General features: G+C 38.3%; 3 protein-coding genes across 4 annotated transcripts in view; 1 reads left to right on the forward strand and 2 right to left on the reverse strand.

Moving 5' to 3' along the window:
* Positions 1-2,044: 2,044 nt before the first annotated feature.
* Positions 2,045-5,077, reverse strand: LOC128624951 (ADP-ribosylation factor 4-like). Its single transcript, XM_053652863.1, has 6 exons — positions 3,908-5,077; positions 3,182-3,262; positions 2,982-3,091; positions 2,709-2,780; positions 2,497-2,622; positions 2,045-2,355 (listed from the first exon to the last, which is right to left on the reverse strand). The coding sequence occupies exons 1-6, from the start codon at positions 3,972-3,974 to the stop codon at positions 2,269-2,271; spliced, it is 543 nt and encodes a 180-aa protein (XP_053508838.1). The 5' UTR covers positions 3,975-5,077; the 3' UTR covers positions 2,045-2,268.
* A 730-nt stretch (positions 5,078-5,807) lies between these two features.
* Positions 5,808-9,418, forward strand: LOC128624974 (ADP-ribosylation factor 4). Its single transcript, XM_053652927.1, has 6 exons — positions 5,808-5,975; positions 7,054-7,134; positions 7,391-7,500; positions 8,718-8,789; positions 8,876-9,001; positions 9,093-9,418. Exons 1-6 carry the CDS (start codon positions 5,909-5,911, stop codon positions 9,177-9,179), a joined length of 543 nt encoding a protein of 180 aa, XP_053508902.1. The 5' UTR covers positions 5,808-5,908; the 3' UTR covers positions 9,180-9,418.
* Positions 9,419-10,120: 702 nt separating this feature from the next.
* dennd6aa (DENN/MADD domain containing 6Aa) overlaps positions 10,121-22,500 on the reverse strand; it is a 27,045-nt gene continuing 14,665 nt past the window's right edge. The window contains exons 7-20 of one of the 2 annotated variants that reach the window (XM_053652926.1): positions 21,827-21,906; positions 21,684-21,743; positions 21,552-21,607; positions 19,629-19,751; positions 18,309-18,404; positions 17,581-17,675; positions 15,771-15,833; positions 15,613-15,677; positions 15,417-15,506; positions 14,857-14,910; positions 13,724-13,833; positions 12,716-12,818; positions 12,543-12,617; positions 10,121-12,372 (exon numbers count right to left, since the gene is read on the reverse strand). In XM_053652926.1, coding sequence (XP_053508901.1) covers positions 12,241-12,372; positions 12,543-12,617; positions 12,716-12,818; positions 13,724-13,833; positions 14,857-14,910; positions 15,417-15,506; positions 15,613-15,677; positions 15,771-15,833; positions 17,581-17,675; positions 18,309-18,404; positions 19,629-19,751; positions 21,552-21,607; positions 21,684-21,743; positions 21,827-21,906 — 1,202 coding nt within the window. In that variant the 3' untranslated portion in view covers positions 10,121-12,240. Of the gene's footprint in view, positions 12,373-12,542; positions 12,618-12,715; positions 12,819-13,723; positions 13,834-14,856; positions 14,911-15,416; positions 15,507-15,612; positions 15,678-15,770; positions 15,837-17,580; positions 17,676-18,308; positions 18,405-19,628; positions 19,752-21,551; positions 21,608-21,683; positions 21,744-21,826; positions 21,907-22,500 lie in introns of both variants that reach the window. The other variant, XM_053652925.1, reaches the window with a different exon arrangement.

Below are 22,500 nucleotides of genomic sequence, written 5' to 3' on the forward strand. Positions count from 1 at the left end.
GGGTTTTCCCCAAACTGTTGCCACAAGACTGGAAGCATGGAATCGTCTAGCATGTCTTTGTACACTGTAGTATTACAATTTCCCTTCACTGGAACTAAGAGGCTCAAACCTGTTCCAGCATGACAATATCCCTGTACACAAAGTGTGCTCCATGAAGACATGATTTGCTGAGGGTGGAGTGGAAGAACTTGAGTGTCCTGCACAGAGCCCTGACCTCAATCCCACTGAACACCTTTGGGATGAACTGAATCACTGCACCCCGACCTCCTCATCCAACATCAGTGCCTGACCTTACTAATACTCTTGTGGCTGAATGAACACAAGTCCCCACAGCCAATGCTCCAAAATCTAATGGAAAGCCTTTCCAGATGGAGTGGAGGTTATTAGAACAGTAAAGGGGGACTAAATGTGGAATGGGATGTTCAAAAAAGCACATACGAATGTGATGCTCAGGTGTCCACATACTTTTGGCCATATAGTGTAATTACTCTTAATTATTTAACTCTTACAAATGAATTATTCTTACTTAATTAACACATACAAAATAATTAATTATTCTTATTTAATATATGTTTACATGCACAAGTTGAATGAAAAAGATTTTATTTCAGCACTTGAATACCTAAACATGTATAATTTATTCAGCATTGTTTAGCTCTAAAATGTTACACAAGTTAAATATAATACAAAGAATGCTGTATTTTTTTATTTTATTAAATGAAAACTCAACCCTGACTGTGAAACACATTAAATCTATTTCCACTGAACTCTTTGTGATGTGTTTAGAGATTCTGGTGCTGTATGTATCCTGTGAGAAGTTAATGCCTGTGTGCTGTCCTGACTTCACAGAGGAACGTTGCTAGCACAGTTGCAATAGGAGAAAAAATGATCTCAAACTATTTATTACAGTTGTATAGCTCTTTACTCAAGAACATTCCACCCAAATAAGACATTAGGTCCAAGTTCACACTATTTGTAGGCTCAAATGTTTTTGAGATTTGGAATAAAATCTTTCAATTCAAAAGACCAGACAAAAAGGTTAACTATAACAGTGGTTTTAAAAGTGGGGACCGCCAGGGGGCGCCCAGGGGGCCTCAACAATTTGGTGTGAAAGATAGATAAATACATGATTTTCTCTTTCTCACTCTCAGACAACCACACACACACACACACACACACACACACACACAAACACAATCAATTCCTAATGCAATATAATGTAAAGATGTAAGATGTAATTATTAATTAAAAAAAATCAGGGGATATATTCAGAAGTCTGTATTTTTAATGTGTTTTAAAGACATCTTGCAAAAGGGGGGCCTCGGTCAAATGTTAATGTCATTTGGGGGGCCTTGACCTGGAAAAGTTTGGGAACCCCTGAACTATAACAATGCAATACTATCCGTCCATCCATCCATCCATTTTCTGTACCGCTTATCCTTACTGGGTCGCGGGGAACCTGGAGCCTATCCCAGGAGGTATGGGGCACACGGCGAAGGACACCCTGGACGGGGTGCCAATCCATCGCAGGGCACAATCACACATTCACACACACATTCATAAGCTATGGACACTTTTGGACATGCCAATCAGCCTACAATGCATGTCTTTGGACTGCGGGAGGCCCTATGGCACCGTGCCCCCCAATGCAATATTAACTGTAATGTAATATAATATATCTTGTATCATATCATACAGTATAATTTAAAAAAATGGACTCAAGTACATACAAATTCTGTTGTTCAAGCAGGCAGAAAAAACATCTAGCTCTCTAAAGGGTTCTGGGGGGAATCCTAAAAGGTTCTATGTAAAACCCTACAACAGAGGGATTTTACTATCAAACATGGTGTCAGGTTAAACCCCACTGATGAGAGAAGACTCTTTTATCCATTTTAGGACCGTGATTGTACAAAGTCCACATGTGTGGCAGTAAAGATTTGAAAAAGTAAAAAAACAACTTTTTAAAACGGTATTTAAAGTGCTAGTCTTGTTCATTAAACTCTATCTGACCCAAAGAAATTTCTCTGATTACAGTGATATTTTTAAAAAATAGATATTTTTATTTCCATATTTATATTCCATATTTGTAGTAAACAGCCTTTTGTAAAGTCAAACCCAAGAACAAACAATACAACAAAAAATATTCTAAGATGTAAGAAAAAGAAAAGGTCATACATTACATTATCATAATATGCATAACATTATTGACAGATTTAAATACAGTAAAATAGTTTTCAAATCATTTCACTTAGTGCAATCAATCATATTTTATCGTTTGGAGAGCTGATCTGAAAGCCAGTCTAGTCCTTCATATAAACCCGTTCCTTTTGTTGCACAAGTTGACTGGACGTACCACTGAGGAGAAAGAGACAGAGAGAAAGAAACACATTTTTCCATCATAAGAGTTTGCATGTTAGCCGGATGGTTCCAAAAGAAGTCAAACAACATTACAACTGAACTAATCTAATATTCTTATCATAATTATGATCTACTCACCGGTCTTCCTTTCAGTGCGTGCAACCTGAGTCTCCCGGTCATCTCGTGGACCGGCATCGCATTGGGCAAATCCTGTTTGTTAGCAAGAACCAACACAGCGGCGTCTCTCAGCGCATCTTCCTCAAGCTGAAGAGAAAAAACATAATTTTTCATGCACAAGATGAAGATAAATGCTAAATACAGATTATAAACAGAATGATGGATTTATTTACCATCATCTGCAGCTCCAAAGCAGCTTCCTGGATGCGCTCACGATCGCTGCTGTCCACCACAAAGATGAGGCCCTGCAGCGACACACAATATATGAGCAGGCTCCTTTAAACAAATGACATCAATCTAATGTTTAAGAAAACCTAGATTAGATTCCTAATCTAAACCAGACATGGTTTTGATAACTCGAAGGTGGTCATGATATTAAATGGAAATGATTTACTTGTCCTGTGAAGTATAATGTTGACGAATGTCGTGTTCGATCATGAACTCACCATGGTGTTCTGATAGTAGTGTCTCCAGAGGGGTCTAATGACATTCTGTCCTCCCACATCCCACACAGTGAAGGAAATGTTCTTGTACTCAACCGTCTCAACGTTAAAGCCTGATTTATGTCATAAAAACAGAAACATTAATTTAAAAAACGAAACGAATGAGGGTTTAATTCTGTGTCATTCGACGACCAAAAACTTACCGATAGTTGGAATCGTTGTGACGACTTCACCCAGTTTGAGTTTGTAGAGGACAGTAGTCTTTCCGGCTGCATCCAGACCAACTTGCAGGAGAGAAATTAATTATTATTATTATTTTTTACGTTATATGTGAAGTAGTCTATGCATTAAAGTGCACATATTATGGTTTTGAAACGTGGCTAATTTTGTTTTAGATGTCTCAAACAATAGATTTACATACATCCAAGGTTAAAAAAACACTTTAATGTGCCCCCCCTCCCCCGTCACAAACGGCTCATTAAATTATCCATTCTAAATGATTAATTCTAAACACCTCCTTTCAGAGAGCATACTCTGCTCTGATTGGTCACAGTATGTTGCAATTGGTCTACCACTGTCAACGAGCAGCCAATGATGACCAGAGGCGATGCTTTTTCTTACAAACCTACATAGGTTAGTACAGGTAGTAGCATAAGTCTGGAATTACTGACGACTCGTTTCAGCTGTTCAGAATCGGTTCCTTCTTTTAAGAGTCAATAACTCTTTGCAGTTTTTACATTCCCAAACAGCTCTATAACACACTACATGAAAGGTAATATTTGAAAAATCATAATAGGTGCACTTTAACTTAGTTATGCGATTTCATGTATTTTGTACAAAGGCTATACAAATTCAAAGTTCTATAATAGTAAGTATAATAGTATGAATGCATTCTTTCACACAATAAAAGCAACCCTGAATGCACTCACCCATCAGTAATCTCATCCGCTTCTTCTCTATGAGACGTGAAAAGATGGAGGAGAAAACAAGACCCATGATAAACAATAAGAAATCAAATAAATAAATAAATAAATAAATAAATAAAGACAGAAATAAACGCTGTCAGCGACGGATTCAGGAATCTGTTCTTCCTTATAGATGTTCTTCTTGGCGCGTGTGTGTGTGTGTGTGTGTGTGCGTAAAGAGCCGCTCTCCTCGGGTTTTATAGTGAGCCGCGCGCACGTGCTTTTGCTTTGAAAACACGGAAACACGGACACGCGCGCGCTTCCAACAGACACAAATACACACACTGAGAAACTCACGGACAGGAAGCTTTTCTCCAGTTAAGTCCAACGCGTTCCAAATTGCGTCACTTCCGGAACTCCGTTAGGGCTAAAAGTGATTAGTATAATTAATCATTAATGAATGATGTGTGTATGTACAAAGGGAAAACAATTAAGTCTATTTAAGATCTTTAAACACGAGATAAATGCAATCATGTAGAATACTTACATATACATTCACCTGTGCACCTGGTCATTCATGTAATTTATCCAGTCAGTCAATCCTATGGCAGCAGAGCCATGTGTAAAATCATACAGATCACAGGTCACAAGCTTTATGTTCACATCAAACATCAGAACTGGGAAAACATGATCTCTGTGACTTCAACCAAGGCTGGGTTGTTAGTGAGTATTTCAGAAACTGTTCATCTACAGTCAACAATCTCTAGAGTTTAAACAAAAACAAACAAATAAATAAACAAACAAACAAGAACCCTTCAGAGAGGGGCAGTTCTGTGGGCTGAAATAACTTGTTGATGAGAAAGGTCAGAGGAGAATGGTCATACTGATTGGAGCTGACAGGAAGGTTATGGTAACTCAAATAAGCACGCTTTACAAACATGACGAGCCGAAAAGCACCTCAGAACCCACAACACATCGAACCTTGACGTGGATGAGCTACTACAGCAGAAGACCTTCAGATCTCAGTCCTGTCAGCTCAAATCAGGAATACAACAGGCAATAGTGGGCACAGAGTCACTGAAACTGGACAGTTAAAAATTGGGGGGAAAAAAGCCAAGGCGATGTTTTGGCAAACTCAAGTGTTTCATACCATTCTGTGTAAAATCTAAACTGTTTTGTACAAAAAAAAACATAAATAAAAAGAAAACAGCAGTTTATTAAATACACAAACAAGCTCATCTAGCACCAACAACCATGATGGTGTTCCTAATAAATATATATATATATATATACACACACACACACACATACACACAAGAGTTAAACACTAATGGCAATTACAAACCCTTATCTTTCTTGGTGACTTTTTGTAATTCATATATGGGTTATAATGCATGAATTAACAACACAAAAGGACATTTGAGTAACAGCTACGCTGTTTTTAAAAGGGTTTCAAAAGAATAATTATTCTCGAATATTTAAAATAGTAAAGTATAATTATATTAATAACATTTGTCTTTTTTTTTTTTTTAGCGATTTTACACTAAATCACTATGTAGCTTATGTTTCAGTTAAATATTTAATTATTCATTGAAAGCAAGGTGTTTCTCTCAGATGTATTCTCAGGAATAAGAGCTATATGAGTTTTTAGAAGGTATAGTATACTATTATTATTATTATTATTATTATTATTATTATTATTATTATTATTCGCTAAAAGGCATTCCCAAAGCACGGGAAGTGACGTCATTTGGAACGCGTTGGACTTGCCTGCTGTGAACCTGCCCTGCTGTGTGTGTGTGTGTGTGTGTTGGAAACGCGCACGTGTCAACCGAGCAAACCGAAAGAGAGCGCGCGCTCTGTTCGCTATATAAACCCGGCGTGCGGCTCTTTCCTCACAACACTGATAGAGACACTGAGAGAGAGAGAGAGAGAGAGAGAGAGAAAACTATCAGACTCAGAGCTCCGGAGTCTTACTCTTCCAGCATTTATTTTTTTATAGTCGTTAACACCAGGCTCTTCATTATGGGAAACTTTTTTACCTCCATCCTATCTCGTCTCATTGAGAAGAGGCCAGTCAGAATACTGATGGGTGAGTTCATTTAATCCCACTGACTCCTTTCTGTTGATTTCTTGACTCTGATTGATTCATTTTCTATAACAGCAGTTCAGACTGTAATTCAAATCATAGATTTATATTAATGCACTATTTTATTCATTCGTGCACTCATTCAGAGGGGCTTTTAATAGTAAACGTGTGTGTGTGTGTGTGTATATATATATATATATATATATATATATATATATATATATACACATACATATATATATATATATATATATATATATATATATATATATATATATATATATATATATTAAAAAGTGCATTTATGGTGACCTTTTCTGTAAGGAGAGGGAGAGGTTTATTTGACAGTTATGGATGGAGTCTCTAGTGTCAGTGCTTTGTAAGAGTCAGTAAGAGTCCTCAGGACAGAGGAGTTTACGGTTTCTCACTGGCAAGCTGAATTTTTGTTTTATTCACTTAACAAGAGAGAGAGAGAGGGGGAAAAAAAGACGCAGAGGGAATGACTGTTATAGATTTATTGCATTTATAACATAAGCAATAAGAGGAATTAGCTTGTTTCCTGGACATTCCAAACATACCTATAAATGTATAAATATAAACTATAAAGATAACTATAAATGTATAAATATTAACTATAAAGATAACTAAATGTATAAATATTAACTATAAACATAACTATAAATGTATAAATATTAACTATAAATGTATAAATATAAACTATAAATGTATAAATATAAACATAACTATAAATGTATAAATATAAACTATAAACATAACTATAAGTGCTTGAAGTCAATTCAATTTAAATTTAATCAATTAAAAATTGATAATAAAAGGTCATTGTTGATGTTGTATAAGAGGAATTAAACACTTCAGGATGTCCTGTTAGTAGGAAATAATCAACTTCAGGGTGGTAAGAGTAACTCCGTTTTGGGTCAAACTTCACCACACACCCTGTCGCTGATTTTTTCTTCTCTTATAACACCCCCCATCATGATTTATTCCTTACATAATGCAGGACAGAGCTGGAAGTGAATCTGTCGCTGAAGTGAAATGAATGAAATGAATTTCTCTCCTTTAGTGGGTCTGGATGCAGCTGGAAAGACTACGGTCCTCTACAAACTCAAACTGGGTGAAGTCGTCACAACGATTCCAACTCTTGGTAAGACGAGTAAAAAGTTTGTGTCAAGAAAAAAAAACAAAGCCAGTTTTCCTTTCATGTTAACTCTACATGGGAACTACATGACCGTAAGATGCTAGTCTTCTCTACATGTTTGAAACATAAATAATGAGATGAAACCAATAAACATGTCTCGCCAGACTGTGTCTGAAATATGATATAAACAAAGCTGTACATTTTTCATAAATTAGCCATACATTATCAGATACTCGAACACATTATTAATTGATGTGTACAGGCTTTAATGTCGAGACAGTTGACTACAAGAACATTTCCTTCACCGTGTGGGACGTGGGCGGACAGGACGTCATCAGACGGCTCTGGAGACACTACTTTCAGAACACCATGGTGAGTCGATGATCCAAACTTATTATTACATTATAGTTTAGATACATCTATCTATCCTATCCATCTAGCTATATATTTATCTATATATCTGTCTAGCTATATCTATCTATCCTATCTGTCTAGTTATATATCTATCTATATATCTATCTATCCTATCCATCTAGCTATATATCTATCTATCCTATCCATCTATCTATATCTATCCATCCTATCCATCTAGCTGTATATCTATCTATATATCTATCTAGCTATATCTATCTATCCTATCTATCTAGCTATATATCTATCTATATATCTATCTATCCTATCCATCTAGCTATATATTTATCTATATATCTGTCTAGCTATATCTATCTATCCTATCCATCTAGCTATATATCTATCTATATATCTATCTATCCTATCCATCTAGCTATATATCTATCTATCCTATGCATCTAGCTATATATCTATCTATCTATCTATCCTATCCATCTAGCTATATATTTATCTATATATCTGTCTAGCTATATCTATCTATCCTATCTGTCTAGCTATATATCTATCTATATATCTATCTATCCTATCCATCTAGCTATATATCTATCTATCCTATCCATCTATCTATATCTATCCATCCTATCCATCTAGCTGTATATCTATCTATATATCTATCTAGCTATATCTATCTATCCTATCTATCTAGCTATATATCTATCTATATATCTATCTATCCTATCCATCTAGCTATATATTTATCTATATATCTGTCTAGCTATATCTATCTATCCTATCCATCTAGCTATATATCTATCTATATATCTATCTATCCATCTAGCTATATATCTATCCTATCCATCTAGCTATATATCTATCTATCCTGTCCATCTAGCTATATATCTATCTATATATCTATCTATCCTATCCATCTAGCTATATATCTATCCTATCCATCTAGCTATATATCTATCCTATCCATCTAGCTATATATCTATCTATCCTATCCATCTAGCTATATATCTAGCTATATATCTATCTATCCTATCCATCTAGCTATTTCTATCTATCTATATATCTATCTATCTAATCCATCTATCTATATCTCTCCATATCTATCTAACCTATCCATCTATATCTCTCTATATCCTACATCTCTCTCTCTATCTCTCCCCAGTGAATTGTTTAACGGTTCTGGCATTAGTTTTGGAAAATGAGATTCATATATTTTGTTGCTGCAGGGCCTCATCTTTGTGGTGGACAGCAGCGATCGTGAGCGCATCCAGGAAGCTGCTTTGGAGCTGCAGATGATGGTAAATAAATCAATCATTCTGTTTATAATCTGTATTTAGCATTTATCTTCATCTTGTGCATGAAAAATTACGTTTTTTCTCTTCAGCTTGAGGAAGATGCGCTGAGAGACGCCACTGTGTTGGTTCTTGCTAACAAACAGGATTTGCCCAATGCGATGCCGGTCCACGAGATGACCGAGAGACTCAGGTTGCACGCACTGAAAGGAAGACCGGTGAGTAGATCATAATTATGAGAACATTATCAGACTTAACCGTAACGTTGAGGTCTTTTAAATCTTTATCGGTTCCTATCTGTCTCCTCAGTGGTACGTCCAGTCGACTTGTGCGGTAATCGGAACAGGTTTATATGAAGGACTGGACTGGATGGCTGCTCAGATGTCCAAACGATAAAATTGCACAACAGTTACACTATTTATATACGGTGTATATTTGAGGGGATTGACTGTATCTTGAGCACTTTAAGACGTTTTGCAATTTATTATTTTTTGTAAATATCACTCACTATGTATTTCATTTTTGAGCATTGCTTACTGTGCCTTTAAAATGATTTTTGTTGAATTAAATGTAACATGCTGATCTATAATATATATTTCTATGACTGTAAAGCATTAAAACAAAAAGCTATTTAATTGTAAAGTTGTGGTTGAAGTTTCTCAGCTCAAATCGTTCCTTTTTATTCTTTTCTTTTTCTTACCTACACTTTGAGCAAGACTATTTGCTTAACAAAGCCCTGTCTAGCGTCATGTACGCCACGACGACGTAAAACTCCACTGCCTTCCTGGGTTCTCTCTCTTTGGTCCTTTTTGTCTTTCACAACTCTCTCAACTTGATCAGAAATCTTCCACTCGTATTCACAATATTCAAAAAAGACGTCATTCTCAGATGTGCTCTGAAGAAATTTGGATAAGACGACCTCGGGTTACGCAAACCCAGTCTGATTTTCTTCTCCTCATGAAGAAGACACTGCTCCTTCCATAAATACTAAATCTTCTCAGAGAACACTTCACCATATCGACGATATATTTTTTGAATCTGTTCATGTCGATCGTCGTACCATTTACCATAGAAACGATAGCGTAGTAAAACAAGCACATCAATATAAACCTTGTAGCCAGAACGGTCTCCTGTTATCAATTCTAACCAATCAGAATCAAGCATTCTACAACGCTGGCGTGAACAATACGCTTATTGTAACACTTATTGTAATGCGTAGAAAACAGCCAGGTGGAGTGATAAAAAAAAAAAATTACCACACTATGAAGTTTGCATACTAGACTATATTTAAATGTAGCTGGGGGAGGGGGGAAAGAAATATACAACACAGGAAAAAGTCTGATTGTGTGTATTTATTTACAATAAAAAAAAAAACCATGATGAGACAGGTAATGTGTGTGGAACTTCATTAGTGGTTATGGCTTTGATAGAAAAAATATTAAATGCCAAAATATTGGCGTAAACGTGTTATATCTGTGCTTCTTTATACACTGTTTACAGAGTTATAACCCCTTTTTATGACATTATTGTTATTACATAGCCAACTAACTGTACATTTACTTTCTGTAGAAATGATCAAGATCAAAAATACCAGCATTAGAAAATACTGTTCAAGAAGTGTTTGTGTTATGCACAAGAGAATAATCAATTTGATTTCATATAAAAAATTTAAGCATGTTAAAATAAGCTCCTCTGTATGTATAAAACACAAGCGGCTGCCTAACAGACAGTTTTATACAGGTTTGCACCAACTACCGGCTCAGTCGAATGGCCCATTTCGCTCTCTCGGACCAAAAGCCAAGTCATTTCCACCAAGTGTTGGATCTACAAACCTACAAAACCAGCTGAGGGAGTTAGGGAATAATGAAACCACGTTCTTCAACAAGGTTCATCATCGCTCAACCACTTCAGAAGTGACAGGACGTAAAACAGTGACGGTATTTCTTCAGGTGTCAATGATTCTGTGCTTAAAAAAAAGAAAACAAATAAAACAAAACGAACAGGACAGAATCTTTGGTCGTTTCTACATTTCGCTCCTCATCACATCACATCACAAGGCACATGATAGAAGAACGCTTGCAAGAGCTTCAATGTGAACTTCATGCACTTCAATATGGTCACAATCAATGGGTCTGATATACAGATGGGGGGGGGATTCAAACTGCTAGAGTAGGAATTATTCGGCATACGAATCAGGATCGCTTTGAACATTCTTGGGAAATAACGAAAGACCGAATGACTCAATCGGTCTGAATGCACAATACAGCAGTACAGCAGACTCAGCAGGACATTACTATGATTTCACAACTACCTTAACCCCCAGAGGGCGCTCTTTCCCAAACTGACTGATGGGCCACAGGTTCCTAACACTGGTTCTGGAGAACTGCTTGTCGTGTGCAGTTCAGTGCTCGAACACATCTACTTAACTCAGGAGAGCTGCTAACTATATCATTACTTCAGTCAGCTGTTCTGAACTCCTCAGGACACTGGGTCAGGATTGGGGATGGGAACCTGTGCCACAGACAATGACTTTTCTTTCTCTTTGTTTTTTTTTAATATGAATTAATATATTAATTATTATAAAAGAAAGTACTTGGGGATTGCAATCAATCAGAAAAAAAAAATTCATTTCTTTGTTTTCTTATTTTCTTCGCAATAACGTTACAGATTTAACGTTTTAATTTATTGATACGTGATAAAAAGGCATAAATGATGTATTTCCTGATTTCCCCTTAAGGAAATAAAAGCACGTTTACTTCATTAACATATTTAGGGTTCTGTGCATGTTCCGTTAGTGTTGTTCTCTCTGGCTGAAATTATTTTATGTAATTAAATCATGATCAGCTTCATCAAACCCATGTCCCTTCATTCCAGGATTGGTATTGACACCTACTGGGGATGTTTTTGTCAGTTTTGGAGTTCAGATATATGAACAGGACAGTAGAGAACTGGAAATTGTTTCTGGTCCAGGCTTAGGGTTAATCCATATCTAAAAACATACCTCACTGACACTGGATTAAGCATTCATTTTATCTCCCTGGATTCAATCTGTATGATTCCTGTCCAACTTGGATAATCTCCAAAAAAAAAAAGAAAAATGTCCAGGCAATCATGTTTAAAAACAAGATGTCAGTCTCACATAGTGAGAGACAAAGAGTCATCGATATTAAGAATGAGCACATTCCTAACATCTCTCTTCACGTACAGTGTAGCGAATCTCATCGGGCCGATTTAGCCTTTTCTGGGCTCCGGCAATGCCAGCATTGCGCCGCAGCTTGGCCCTAACCTTGGATCTGTACGAGTAACTGCAGTTGCAACAAAACAAACAAACAAACAAAAACACGCTCACAGCTTATGTGGAACAGTTCTGGTGTTAAACCTCCAAACCCCAAAGCCCAAAGCCGTGATCGGCTCGGTCGTCTCGTCCTCGTTTCTGCAGTAGAGCTTATGTTTGAGGTCAGGGTGTGGCTGGTTTGTGCAGGATGCCCTGCAGGTCCTCCGGAAGCGAGAGGATAATGGAGTCAATGTGGGACTGAAGTTTGGCCAGCGTCCCTGCTCTTACAGGCAGCTGCTCTCGCTCAGCCTGCGTCTGGAAAACAGACGGAACGATATGAAGCACATTACGCAAAGTAATGAAGCAAAGCTTGCTTTGTTTTGTTTTAATGCTGATGTGGAAAATTCAACCACATGAAAGAGGAACACAAGAAACAAACCAGATTTAAAAAAAAAAACAAAAAAAACAAAAAAAAAAAACCTGACCAGTTTATCTTTCAGCTTGAGAACAAGATCAACCGTTTCCACTTCGGTGTGTTTTTGAATTCGCAGTTGCAGATCCTGGGACAAAGAAAGTCCACCAGCTCAGTGATAAATAATGGTTTAGCATTTTTCTGAAACTTTGCAGCAAAGCATGTTTTATTGTGATTGGTTCTAACCTCTTCACAAAGCGCCTCTAGATGCAGGGCCTCCAGCTTCTGCATCATCTCTTTCCTGCGGTTTCTGAACCAGCCGTCGAAGTTGGGCGATTTAAGGAACTGCCTGCAGTGGAGATAATGGAGAAAAACAAGTCATTATCGAATTGACCACCACGCATGTACTTTACTCTAGTTGAGAACCAAGCGTTCCAGTTCAAGAGACTCATCGAACCTTTTTAAGAAGCAAATGTTTACACCAGTTTAAGTGCCAGAACATTACATAATCAGATGTGGGAGTCTTACAACAATTCATAAAAAGAGCATCATCATCAGATGCTAAACATTCAGCTTCTACACACAGCAGAGAGATATTAACACACACTCATATATATATATATATATATATATATATATATATATATATATATATATATATATATATATATAAAAGTATACTCATGATGACTGATAATTCATTCATTCATTCATTCAACACATCTCTTGCTTAGTTTGTTGCAATAACACGTAAGAAATTATTTTAAAATGCACACATTTTTAATGGTGGCTGTATAAATGACGCAAGTTGCCATGGCAACAAGATGAAGACGTCCACCCTAAAGCCCTTAATGCCCTTGGTTGGAAAAAGACCTAGCAGTAGATGCAGGTCAGTGGAAAAGCAGTACCAGAGAACCAGAGTTCTGTTCTAAACCTCTAAGCTGTGTGTATTCACTGGATTCAGTTCCACCTCGTTTATAAGTATAATAAATACATAAATAAATAAATAAATAAATAAATACACATCAAAGACATGCATGGTAGGCTGATTGGCATGTCTAAACTGTCAGTAGTGTATGAATGGTTGTGTGAATGTGTGTGTGATTGTGCCCTGTGATGGATTGGCACCCTGTCCAGGGTGTACCCCGCCTTGTGCCCGATGCCTCCTGGGATAGGCTCCAGGATCCCCGTGACCCTGAAAAGGAGTAAGCGGTAGAAGATGGATGGATGGATAAACACACATGCTGTACCTACCTATAAAGACCAATCCAGTCTCCCTTGAGGCGAGATGTGAGCTGAGGACCGGCCTTTTCCAGAGTCTTCATAAACTCCTCTTGTATAAACGGCTTGAGCTGAGGAGGACTCTGGGAAGTGAGAAGAAGGTGAAGCATTTCTAATAACTCCAACCAGAGCCATATCTCCCTGCAGTTCACACCTGGTGTCCCACTGATCCTAAGCAGGGTTGATCCTGGCCAGTACCTGGATGGGAGACCTCCTGGGGAAAACTAATGTTGCTGCTGGAAGTGGTATTGGTGAGGCCAGCAAGGGGCGCTCACCCTGTGGTCTGTGTAGGGCCTAATGCCCCAGTATAGTGATGGGGACACTATACTGTAAAAACAGCACCGTCTTTCAGATGAGATGTTAAACCGAGGTCCTGACTCTCTGTGGTCACAGGACACTTATGGTAAAAGAGTAACCCTGGTGAAATTCCCCCATTGGCCCTTCTCCATCATGGCCCCCTAATAATCTCCATCTCTGAATTGGCTACATCACTCTCCTCTCCACTAATATCTGGTGTGTGGTGGGAGTTCTAGCACACTATGGCTGCCGTCACATCATCCAGGTGGATGCGACGCACTAGTGGTGGTTGAGGAGGTCCCCCCCCCCCACCCACCCATGCTATGTAAAACGCTTTTAGTGTCTAGAAAAGCGCTATACAAATGTAATGGTAACTAACTAACTACATTTTATATACAGCGGGCTCCAAAAGTCTGAGAGCTCGCTTTTGCATTCTTTTCTAATTAACAACAGTTTTCAATTGTTTTACAAAATGATACTGACAACAACTTGAGTGAAAAGGAGAATCTTTGAAATCTTTACATAGATTTCAGATTTTTCAGTATTTGTTGCGTCTTCTTTTTGCTTTAATGACTGTGTGCACTCGAGTCGACATGGAACCCACAGAAAAATTGTGCAGAATCTTGAATACTAATTATTCAAGATCTTGATATTTACTTTCTTTGTTTTGAATATTTAAAAACCTGCTTATTTCCTAGTTTTTCAATGTAGGCTCAGACTTTTGGACTCCACTGTATGCATGGCAGCACAAACAGAAAGAGCGCTAAACATGAAAGAATTTCTTTTACTTAAATAAATAAAACTCTTACTTTCCAGGCAGAGATGCTTTTCAGTAAAGGCATCAGGCTGGCCACATAGCGCTCCTGCAACATCAACGAGTACACATTCTCAGATTAGTACCAAGTGACATCACCACCATCACAATTCAGTCCTACAGACCTCAGTCATCCTCAGTCATAGAATAAAACTAGTGAAAGCTACTCCCAGTCAGCAAAACCACACCACTCACTCCATGTGATGTGGAGCTTCCATTGGTAAGGACCATTAAGCAGGAGCTGTAACATTCTAAGGACGTTTTCACGTTTTTTTTCTTCTGAAGTGCAGCAAAATGGAAGTGAAGTGCAGCACTTATATAGCGCTTTTTTAACCTTAGCAGTTCCAAAGCACTTTACAATGTGTCTCATTCACCCATTAACACACACTCACACACCAATAGTAGCAGAGTATGATAGCTCTTTCCTCTGAGTGCGTTACGACGCCCCATGACGCAGCATGAGCAGCAGTGTGTAAAGACTGTGACGGGGACATTTTCCCACCATGGTGCACACTTTTACACCGCTGTGTATCTCACGGTTAGAAAGATTCTCACCAAGGGAATGATGAAGCTCTGTGTTAATTCCAAGAAGTATCGCCGCAAAATGGCATTCTGGGCCTCGGATGGACGTTTCTGCTGAACTCCCTGAGGATCGTTTAAAAAAAGAAAAAAGAAGACATGTGTAGAAACAATATTTAAGCAGATCAAATGAGCCATAAATGATGTGTGATGTGTGATAGTGTCTGTTAACCTTCTGGAGCTGCTTAATGATGTCTTCATCCTTGTTCAGAAAAGGTTTGTATGCAGTGTACACTCCTGTTCATGCAAAATGACACCGTTGTTTGATTAGTAGGAACTTTGACCAAAGGGTTCGATCTTTGACAAAAGGAACACAGGTCACATATTCACCTGGTTTGGAATCCAGAGTTTTCAGGTTTTTTAATTTCTTCACCTTCATCTGTTTGGCCATTTCTGCTTGGTGGGGATTCAAACACAGGGATTACTCGTATTAATTACATGTGTAGCTCAGAAATACTAAAAAGCAGCACTGACTGGTACAAGCTTCCATATGTTGCTGCCTACTGTGATTTAATTCCATTAAAGATGTATCATCTTCTCAATTTTTAAATTTTTTCAATAATAAATGCTAAACTTCATATTACACTGCTGCTCACATACTGGTCCTTACTGAAAGTGTATTCATTGCACAGGGAGCTTTCACACGTAAACGGACGAGTAACACTATCGGCTTGTTTGCGATTTTGTTTAGTTTCTCACACGGATAATTAATCTAACCAAAAAGTGGAAAAAAACCAAAAAACCTAAACTACCCATCACAAGTTTGGAGACACTCGACTGAAATGTTCCTCATGATCTTAAAAAGCTTTTGATCTGAAGGTGTGTGATTAAATGTTTGAAATTGGTGTTGTAGACAAAAATATAATTGTACCAGCATATTCGTTTCTTTCATTAGAAAACTAACATTTTATTTAATAAATAAATAAATAAATAAATAAATAAATATTTTTTAAACAGACGATTCTGAAAAGCAGCCGATAAAGAGTCCAGCATCGGTGGGAACTCCTTTAATCCTGTTTAAAAAGCATCTCAGGGAAATTCCTCAAGAAATCGGTCGAGAAAACGCCAAGAATACATTTCTGGAAATTCTCGGCAAAAAGGGCGTCTACTTTGAAGATGCTAAATTATTTAGATTTATTTTGGATTTTTTTTTCTAACACAACATAATTCCCGTAGATTCATTTGTGTTACTCCAGAGTTTTGATGACTATTATTACTCTAAAATGTGTGTGTGTGTGTGTGTGTGTGGGGGGGGGTGTGTAAATAAATAAATAAATAAATAAATAAAGAACTCTACACGTCTAAACGTTCAATTAGGAAGTGTACGTGAAATCACAAAAATCATGGAAAACATGGAACCGGTGATCAATAACTAATTTGCCAATTATGTAAATAAGCAGTTAAAACATTTTGTGCATCGAACGCAGGGCTCATTCTCGCTTTTTGCTTATTCTTTCCACTCTCCAGCACACGTGGCATTTCTGCAGCGCTACAGCTCTCTCCTTTGGCTCAGTCTGTGCTTCGGGGTCAGCTTAATAGCTTTTTAAATAAAACAATGCTGCAACCTAAAATACACTGCATGTTTGAATTAACTTCCTGTCATTGAGTTTATGTGAGGCTGAATTGTTTTCTCAACGCAACTGAATCGTGCCAGAGTTTATTTGGAAGCGGACCAAGACCACCTCGCTCAGACGCTCTCAGATCGCTTTCGTTTTATCAGAGTGTGATCGCTGTGTTCTCACTTGGTTAAATAACCACACCGCGGTGGAAAACATTCAACTCAAACCATTAAGTTTCAGTCATTGTCTCTCGAAAGGCCGTGAAACCGTGATACTCGGTGGTACTGACTAATCAAATACAGAGTATCGTGTTAGTGTTCAAGCTGAATTGGGACCTGAGTGAATTCGACACGTGTTCCGATCCAATCCAATCCGCTGATGTATGATAGACAGACACGACTCGCGCTGAACCCAGTACATCGTTTATTTTAATGCATAACATAACAGATCATATCATATCACAGAATCTCTGGTTAATGTGAGGATGTCAGTATCAGGGGTCTGCCACTACTCACAGCTCTCATTGCTGTATTATATCAAAACTGAGAACAGGTTTTAAAAACATCCTCGAAACAGGTTACCTGTTTGCTTCATGTCCCCTATGCGGATGATGTGAGGCCAATGCTGAAGTGTTTTGGCGAAGAAAGGATTCGTCACGCCCAAAACGACAGACGGCCTGAGAACAGAAACACAAATATACAATGTTATGTAAAAGCTGCAGAGTGATCGTGTCTATCGTTAACTCTATGTATATACGGTATATAACTTTAGAGTTAGATGCTAAACAAAAGACATAAGCAAATGTTAACCATCAGGCTTTTATTATTTAAGATGGCATGTTAAAAAATACCCCACTATAATAAAAATACTGTACAAAACATACTGAGTATAACATCTACATGAGTTTTTTACTATACGACATCTATCCGTTAATACCTTCATGTATAGATTACCAGAACATTAAAAAGGACACGTATTGAAAGACTGGAACGCTGGGCTGTAGTAAATTAATGTTACACTGACTCAGTTAGCTCTAATATGAATCACAAGGATTGCTATCGCACTGACAAAGTCTCATTGTTAGCGGAGGACTGTTCCAGACCAAATGAGTCGATCTTTAGGACAAGGACAGGACACGCTGCAGCTTCGGCAATATCGCCAGATAAATGTAATCAAATCTAGAATATAAAATAGAAAGCTACAACCCATGGGCTAATTCATTAGTTTCTGCAGTTAAGAGCTAATCTTCGGTTTCTGAAAACGTCGAAAGTATGAAAAAAAGGTGCGAGGAAGGGTACGGGACACTTACGGAGCTTGGGTTCGGGTCGTGTACTCTTTGAACTCGCTGTCGTGGATGGTGAAGTAGGGCCGGAAGTCACTGCAGTACCTCAGTGGTGCGATACAGCTAATAAGAATAGAAAGCAAGAAACAACAATGTGTACACACGCGCACACACACACACAAACATTAGTCAAGCTGAATCAAATCCAAGCATAACAAGAGAACAATGGTGAACTCACTACACTTTTTGCACAGCAGCAATTAAGATTTTTTCCAAAGATTGCTAATGAATGAAAGACAGATCATACTTTTTAATCCATGTATAATTACTAACAATGATCTGTTCATATCTTAACATCAAACAAGTTACTTCCTGTTCTCACCTGTCTTCCCCACCCCCCTCGCAGACTCCTTCCAAAAATGTACACTACCGGTCAAAAGTTTAGACACGCTCATTCTTTATCCCCCCCCCCTACATTTAAGAAAAAAATAAAGTCATCAAAACTCTGCAGTAACACAAATGGAACTATGGGAATTAAGTTGTGATAGAAATCCTAAATAAATCTAAATAATTTTGTATTTTAGCATCTTCAAAGATGACGCCCTTTTTGCCGAGAATTTCCAGAAATGTATTCTTGGTGTTTTCTCACCCGATTTCTTGAGGAATTTCCCTGAGATGCTTTTTAAACAGGATTAAAGGAGTTCTCACCTACGCTGGACTCTTATCGACTGCTTTTCGGAATATCTCGCTCCGAGTCGTCCGTTTAAACAAAACATTTTTTGTAAATAAAATGTTAGTTTACTAATGAAAGAAACTAATATGTCGGCACAGTTATATTTTTGTCTACGACGGCCGATTTCACAGATTTAATCATACACCTTCAGGTCAAAAGGTTTTTAAGATCATGAGAAACATTTCAGTCGAGTGTCCACAAACTTTTGACCGGTAGTGTACATAAACATCTCCTCCCAGAAAACGTCACCAGATCAATTACAATCAGACTGTGTTTAATCCGTTTACATCATACGATGATGATGTATTAATATATTAGACTGCACGAATAAAAATCTGTGATTTGCCTACTATCGGAGTTATCAAACAATTAACTGACACTTTCTGACCATTCAGAATCGAGAACAGTGCTGTGGTATATAATTTCACAGAACGCATTCTTGATTATTATACACGTTAACGGTTTAAAAGCTTGTAATGGTTTCTCGTTAAGTGCCTACTGCGCGTCTTTATAATCATGCTGCGCCCAAGACCGTAAAACTGAATAAGAACAAATGTATTATTAATGGACCGGCTTCGATCGTTCGAACCTTTCCCGGCGCAGACGTAACTCACCTGACTAACGCCAGCACCGTGTCCGACGACTCCGCCGGCGACGGTGCCATTACGACGAGTGCTTCCCCGAGCAGCACCAGCTCCCACAACATCTGGATGTGAAAGAACACGGGGTAGAAACACCTACAGCACAGACAGAGGAATATTCTGGTTATTGAATTCATTCCTCACACCCAAGTCGTCTTTAAAAGACAAACCACAAATCTTTGCACAGCAGAAATCCTTTACGGCGGGGTCTTGCTGTTTTATGGTCTTTAGCATTTTGGATCTAAACTCGATTTGAATCTTTATAACATCGTACAAATATGTCAGAGGTGGCTGATATGAGAGAAATACGTCTAAATGCTTAGGCGTCTGTGGCATCAGGTTCTAAAGACCACCTTAAAGAAGCCGACCATCCACTTTAGGCCCTGTTTCATTCGTCAGGGTGTACAAACTATTGACTTTGTACAATAAAGCACTGCTCTCGGTGGACGGGAATCATTTTTTGGTTTGTTTTTTTCCACGTTTGTCCTGATTGCGCTGTTGTTTCCCCCCCCCCCATGACTCAATGTGGCAGGAAGGGAACAGATGGAAGTCCGCGTTGGAGAAGACAGACCACCCGAGTGCCTCTCCACTTCTGTCCTTCTGCCTTCGCATCTGTCTCTCCAACACGGCGGACATTCACAATGCCGATTCACACCAAGATCTAGTTTATACGCCAGACGAGAGAATCCATGCACTGGATTAAAAGGAGGATCTTCCTGAAAATGGCGTTATTTTACGTATAACTTTCATTCGGATGAGTTACACTTAGCCCGCGTGTGCAGATTTTTTTTTTCTGGGAGATGACAGCTGGGACAGATATTTCTAGTGCACGAGGAGGACAGACTAAATCCTCCCCTGCTGATCAAGCTTCAGTCCAGTCAGAGTGCATTACATGTGATGCTTGTTGAGTGTGCTGGACTGGTTAACAGATTAGAGCAGGGAATTACAGGAAGTATAGAAAACAAAATGGTGGACAGTTTTCAGTATTTGAAGACAGTCATGGGAAGTGCTTTCCATTACCTGGGTACAGAAAGAAACTTGATGCAGGTCTTCTTGGCTTTTTGAGTCAACTTGTGCACCAGGCTCAAAGGGAACGTGGTGTCTTCAGAATGAAGAGCTACATCTTTAGTAAACACTTGTGCTGCATTAACTGCTCCCTAATGGGGATTTAACTTGATCGTCTCAGAACGACACCAATTGAAAAGACCATGACCAACTATCCAGACCTCCATGTTTGTTTTCGTTTCATCATCTCCTAGTAACAGGACATCACGCTTTTCTCACTTGCATGTGTTCACTTGGGTTTGTTTAACAGGCCAGGCATCGTAACCTCCTTTTCTGTTGTTGACTGTAAAATTTGCAGTAACGAGTTACACACGCACAAAAAAAAGTGTGTAATGCCTACTGTTTTTATACTCTGTAAGGATTTTGAAAAGGCTGAAGTTTAATTTACTATAAAACACCAAATAAAATCCATGACCTCAAGGTTATCCATTATAACTAATCTATACAAGTCATCTCTCTCACTCCCCCTCTCCACCCTCTCCCTCTACACCCCCCCCCCTTTCTCCCCATCTCTCTCCCTCTCGCTCTCCCTCTCTCGTCAGAGGTGTCACGGCAACCAGATACAAGCAGTGTAAACACCGCAGTCATGGAAAAAGCGACGCAGCGGTCTTCCTGGACCTGTACCTTCCCTTTCAACAAACTAGCACCAGATGGCAGTATCTGCAATCTCACAGACCCTTATTTATGATTATAATCACCACTGCTGTGAAAACAGGAAACATAATACAGCATTTACATGACCAAAATAGAACCTATTATCAAATCCTGAGGGAATAAACTCATCCCGAATCACGTTCCAATGTAAACATGCAGGAGAAATATAGACTTTACCTGAACAGGTCCACTTCGTGGATGGTAGGAAGAACAACAGACACGAGACTGTCGCTCTGTAACGGATAACGGCCGATGGTTAAACACATGGAGAACATCATGACATGCAGTTTTCATTGACATTCATCTTACCGAGGTGGACTGCACAAGCTGTGAGGTGCCGGGCTTGTCATAACACGTCGGTATACGCAGCTGAGAAAAACAGACGGCAGTGTTAATGAATTCCTGAGCAGCAGTCATCAGAGACAAAATGAAAAGTGACTGAAAACGCTTACCTTCATGACAACACCCATGATTGGGAGAGATAAGATCTTGCCTGGACATGGTGTCGGCCACCGGTCAATATCATTGCAAGCTATAGAGACCAATCAATAAAGCTTTTAAATAATGTCGGATGTGTTACGGTCACAGTTTAATCATATAGTCATTTCTATACTAAAAGGTAACACTAACGCTATAGTAAAGTCTGCCTGAGGAGAGTAGAAGAGATTTCTACTTAAACCTGTTGGTAATAAAGATAACATTTATTTAAACCACAGACAACATAAACGTAATAATCCAAACGCCTGTTATTTCTGGGAAAGCTATGAGCACATCACATGCACAGACTACTTGGCTTTAAGCATACAGTTGAGGTCATAAATTTACATACACCTTGCAGAATTGGCAAAATATGATTTAAAAAAAAGGGGGGGGGGCTTTCATAAAAATAGCATTTTGTTGTTTATTTAGTTCTGCCCTGAATAAGCTTTTTCCACATAACGGATGTTTACATATAGTCCACAAGACACAATAATAACCGAGTTCTCAAGAAGGTAACACGAACCATTACGGGCCAAGGGGGTGTAAACTTTTAAACAGGATGATCGGTATAAATTATTATTTTGTCTTCTGGGAAACAAGTACTATAAATATCTTATATAGGTTCTGAAAGGCAGGACTAAATGAA

The sequence above is a fragment of the Ictalurus furcatus genome, chromosome 21 (assembly GCF_023375685.1).
Source record: "Ictalurus furcatus strain D&B chromosome 21, Billie_1.0, whole genome shotgun sequence".
In the NCBI taxonomy this organism is placed as follows: domain Eukaryota; kingdom Metazoa; phylum Chordata; class Actinopteri; order Siluriformes; family Ictaluridae; genus Ictalurus; species Ictalurus furcatus.

Excerpts from the sequence above, each read along its gene's own strand:
- LOC128624951 (XM_053652863.1), bottom strand. The coding sequence starts at position 3,974 with ATGGGTCTTGTTTTCTCCTCCATCTTTTCACGTCTCATAGAGAAGAAG. Across the intron at positions 2,781-2,981 it reads ACTACTATCAGAACACCATG|GGCCTCATCTTTGTGGTGGA; the intron begins GTGAGTTCATGA and ends GTGTCGCTGCAG. Across the intron at positions 2,356-2,496 it reads ACGCACTGAAAGGAAGACCG|TGGTACGTCCAGTCAACTTG; the intron begins GTGAGTAGATCA and ends CTTTCTCCTCAG.
- LOC128624974 (XM_053652927.1), top strand. The coding sequence starts at position 5,909 with ATGGGAAACTTTTTTACCTCCATCCTATCTCGTCTCATTGAGAAGAGG. Across the intron at positions 5,976-7,053 it reads GCCAGTCAGAATACTGATGG|TGGGTCTGGATGCAGCTGGA; the intron begins GTGAGTTCATTT and ends TCTCTCCTTTAG. Across the intron at positions 7,135-7,390 it reads CACAACGATTCCAACTCTTG|GCTTTAATGTCGAGACAGTT; the intron begins GTAAGACGAGTA and ends TGATGTGTACAG.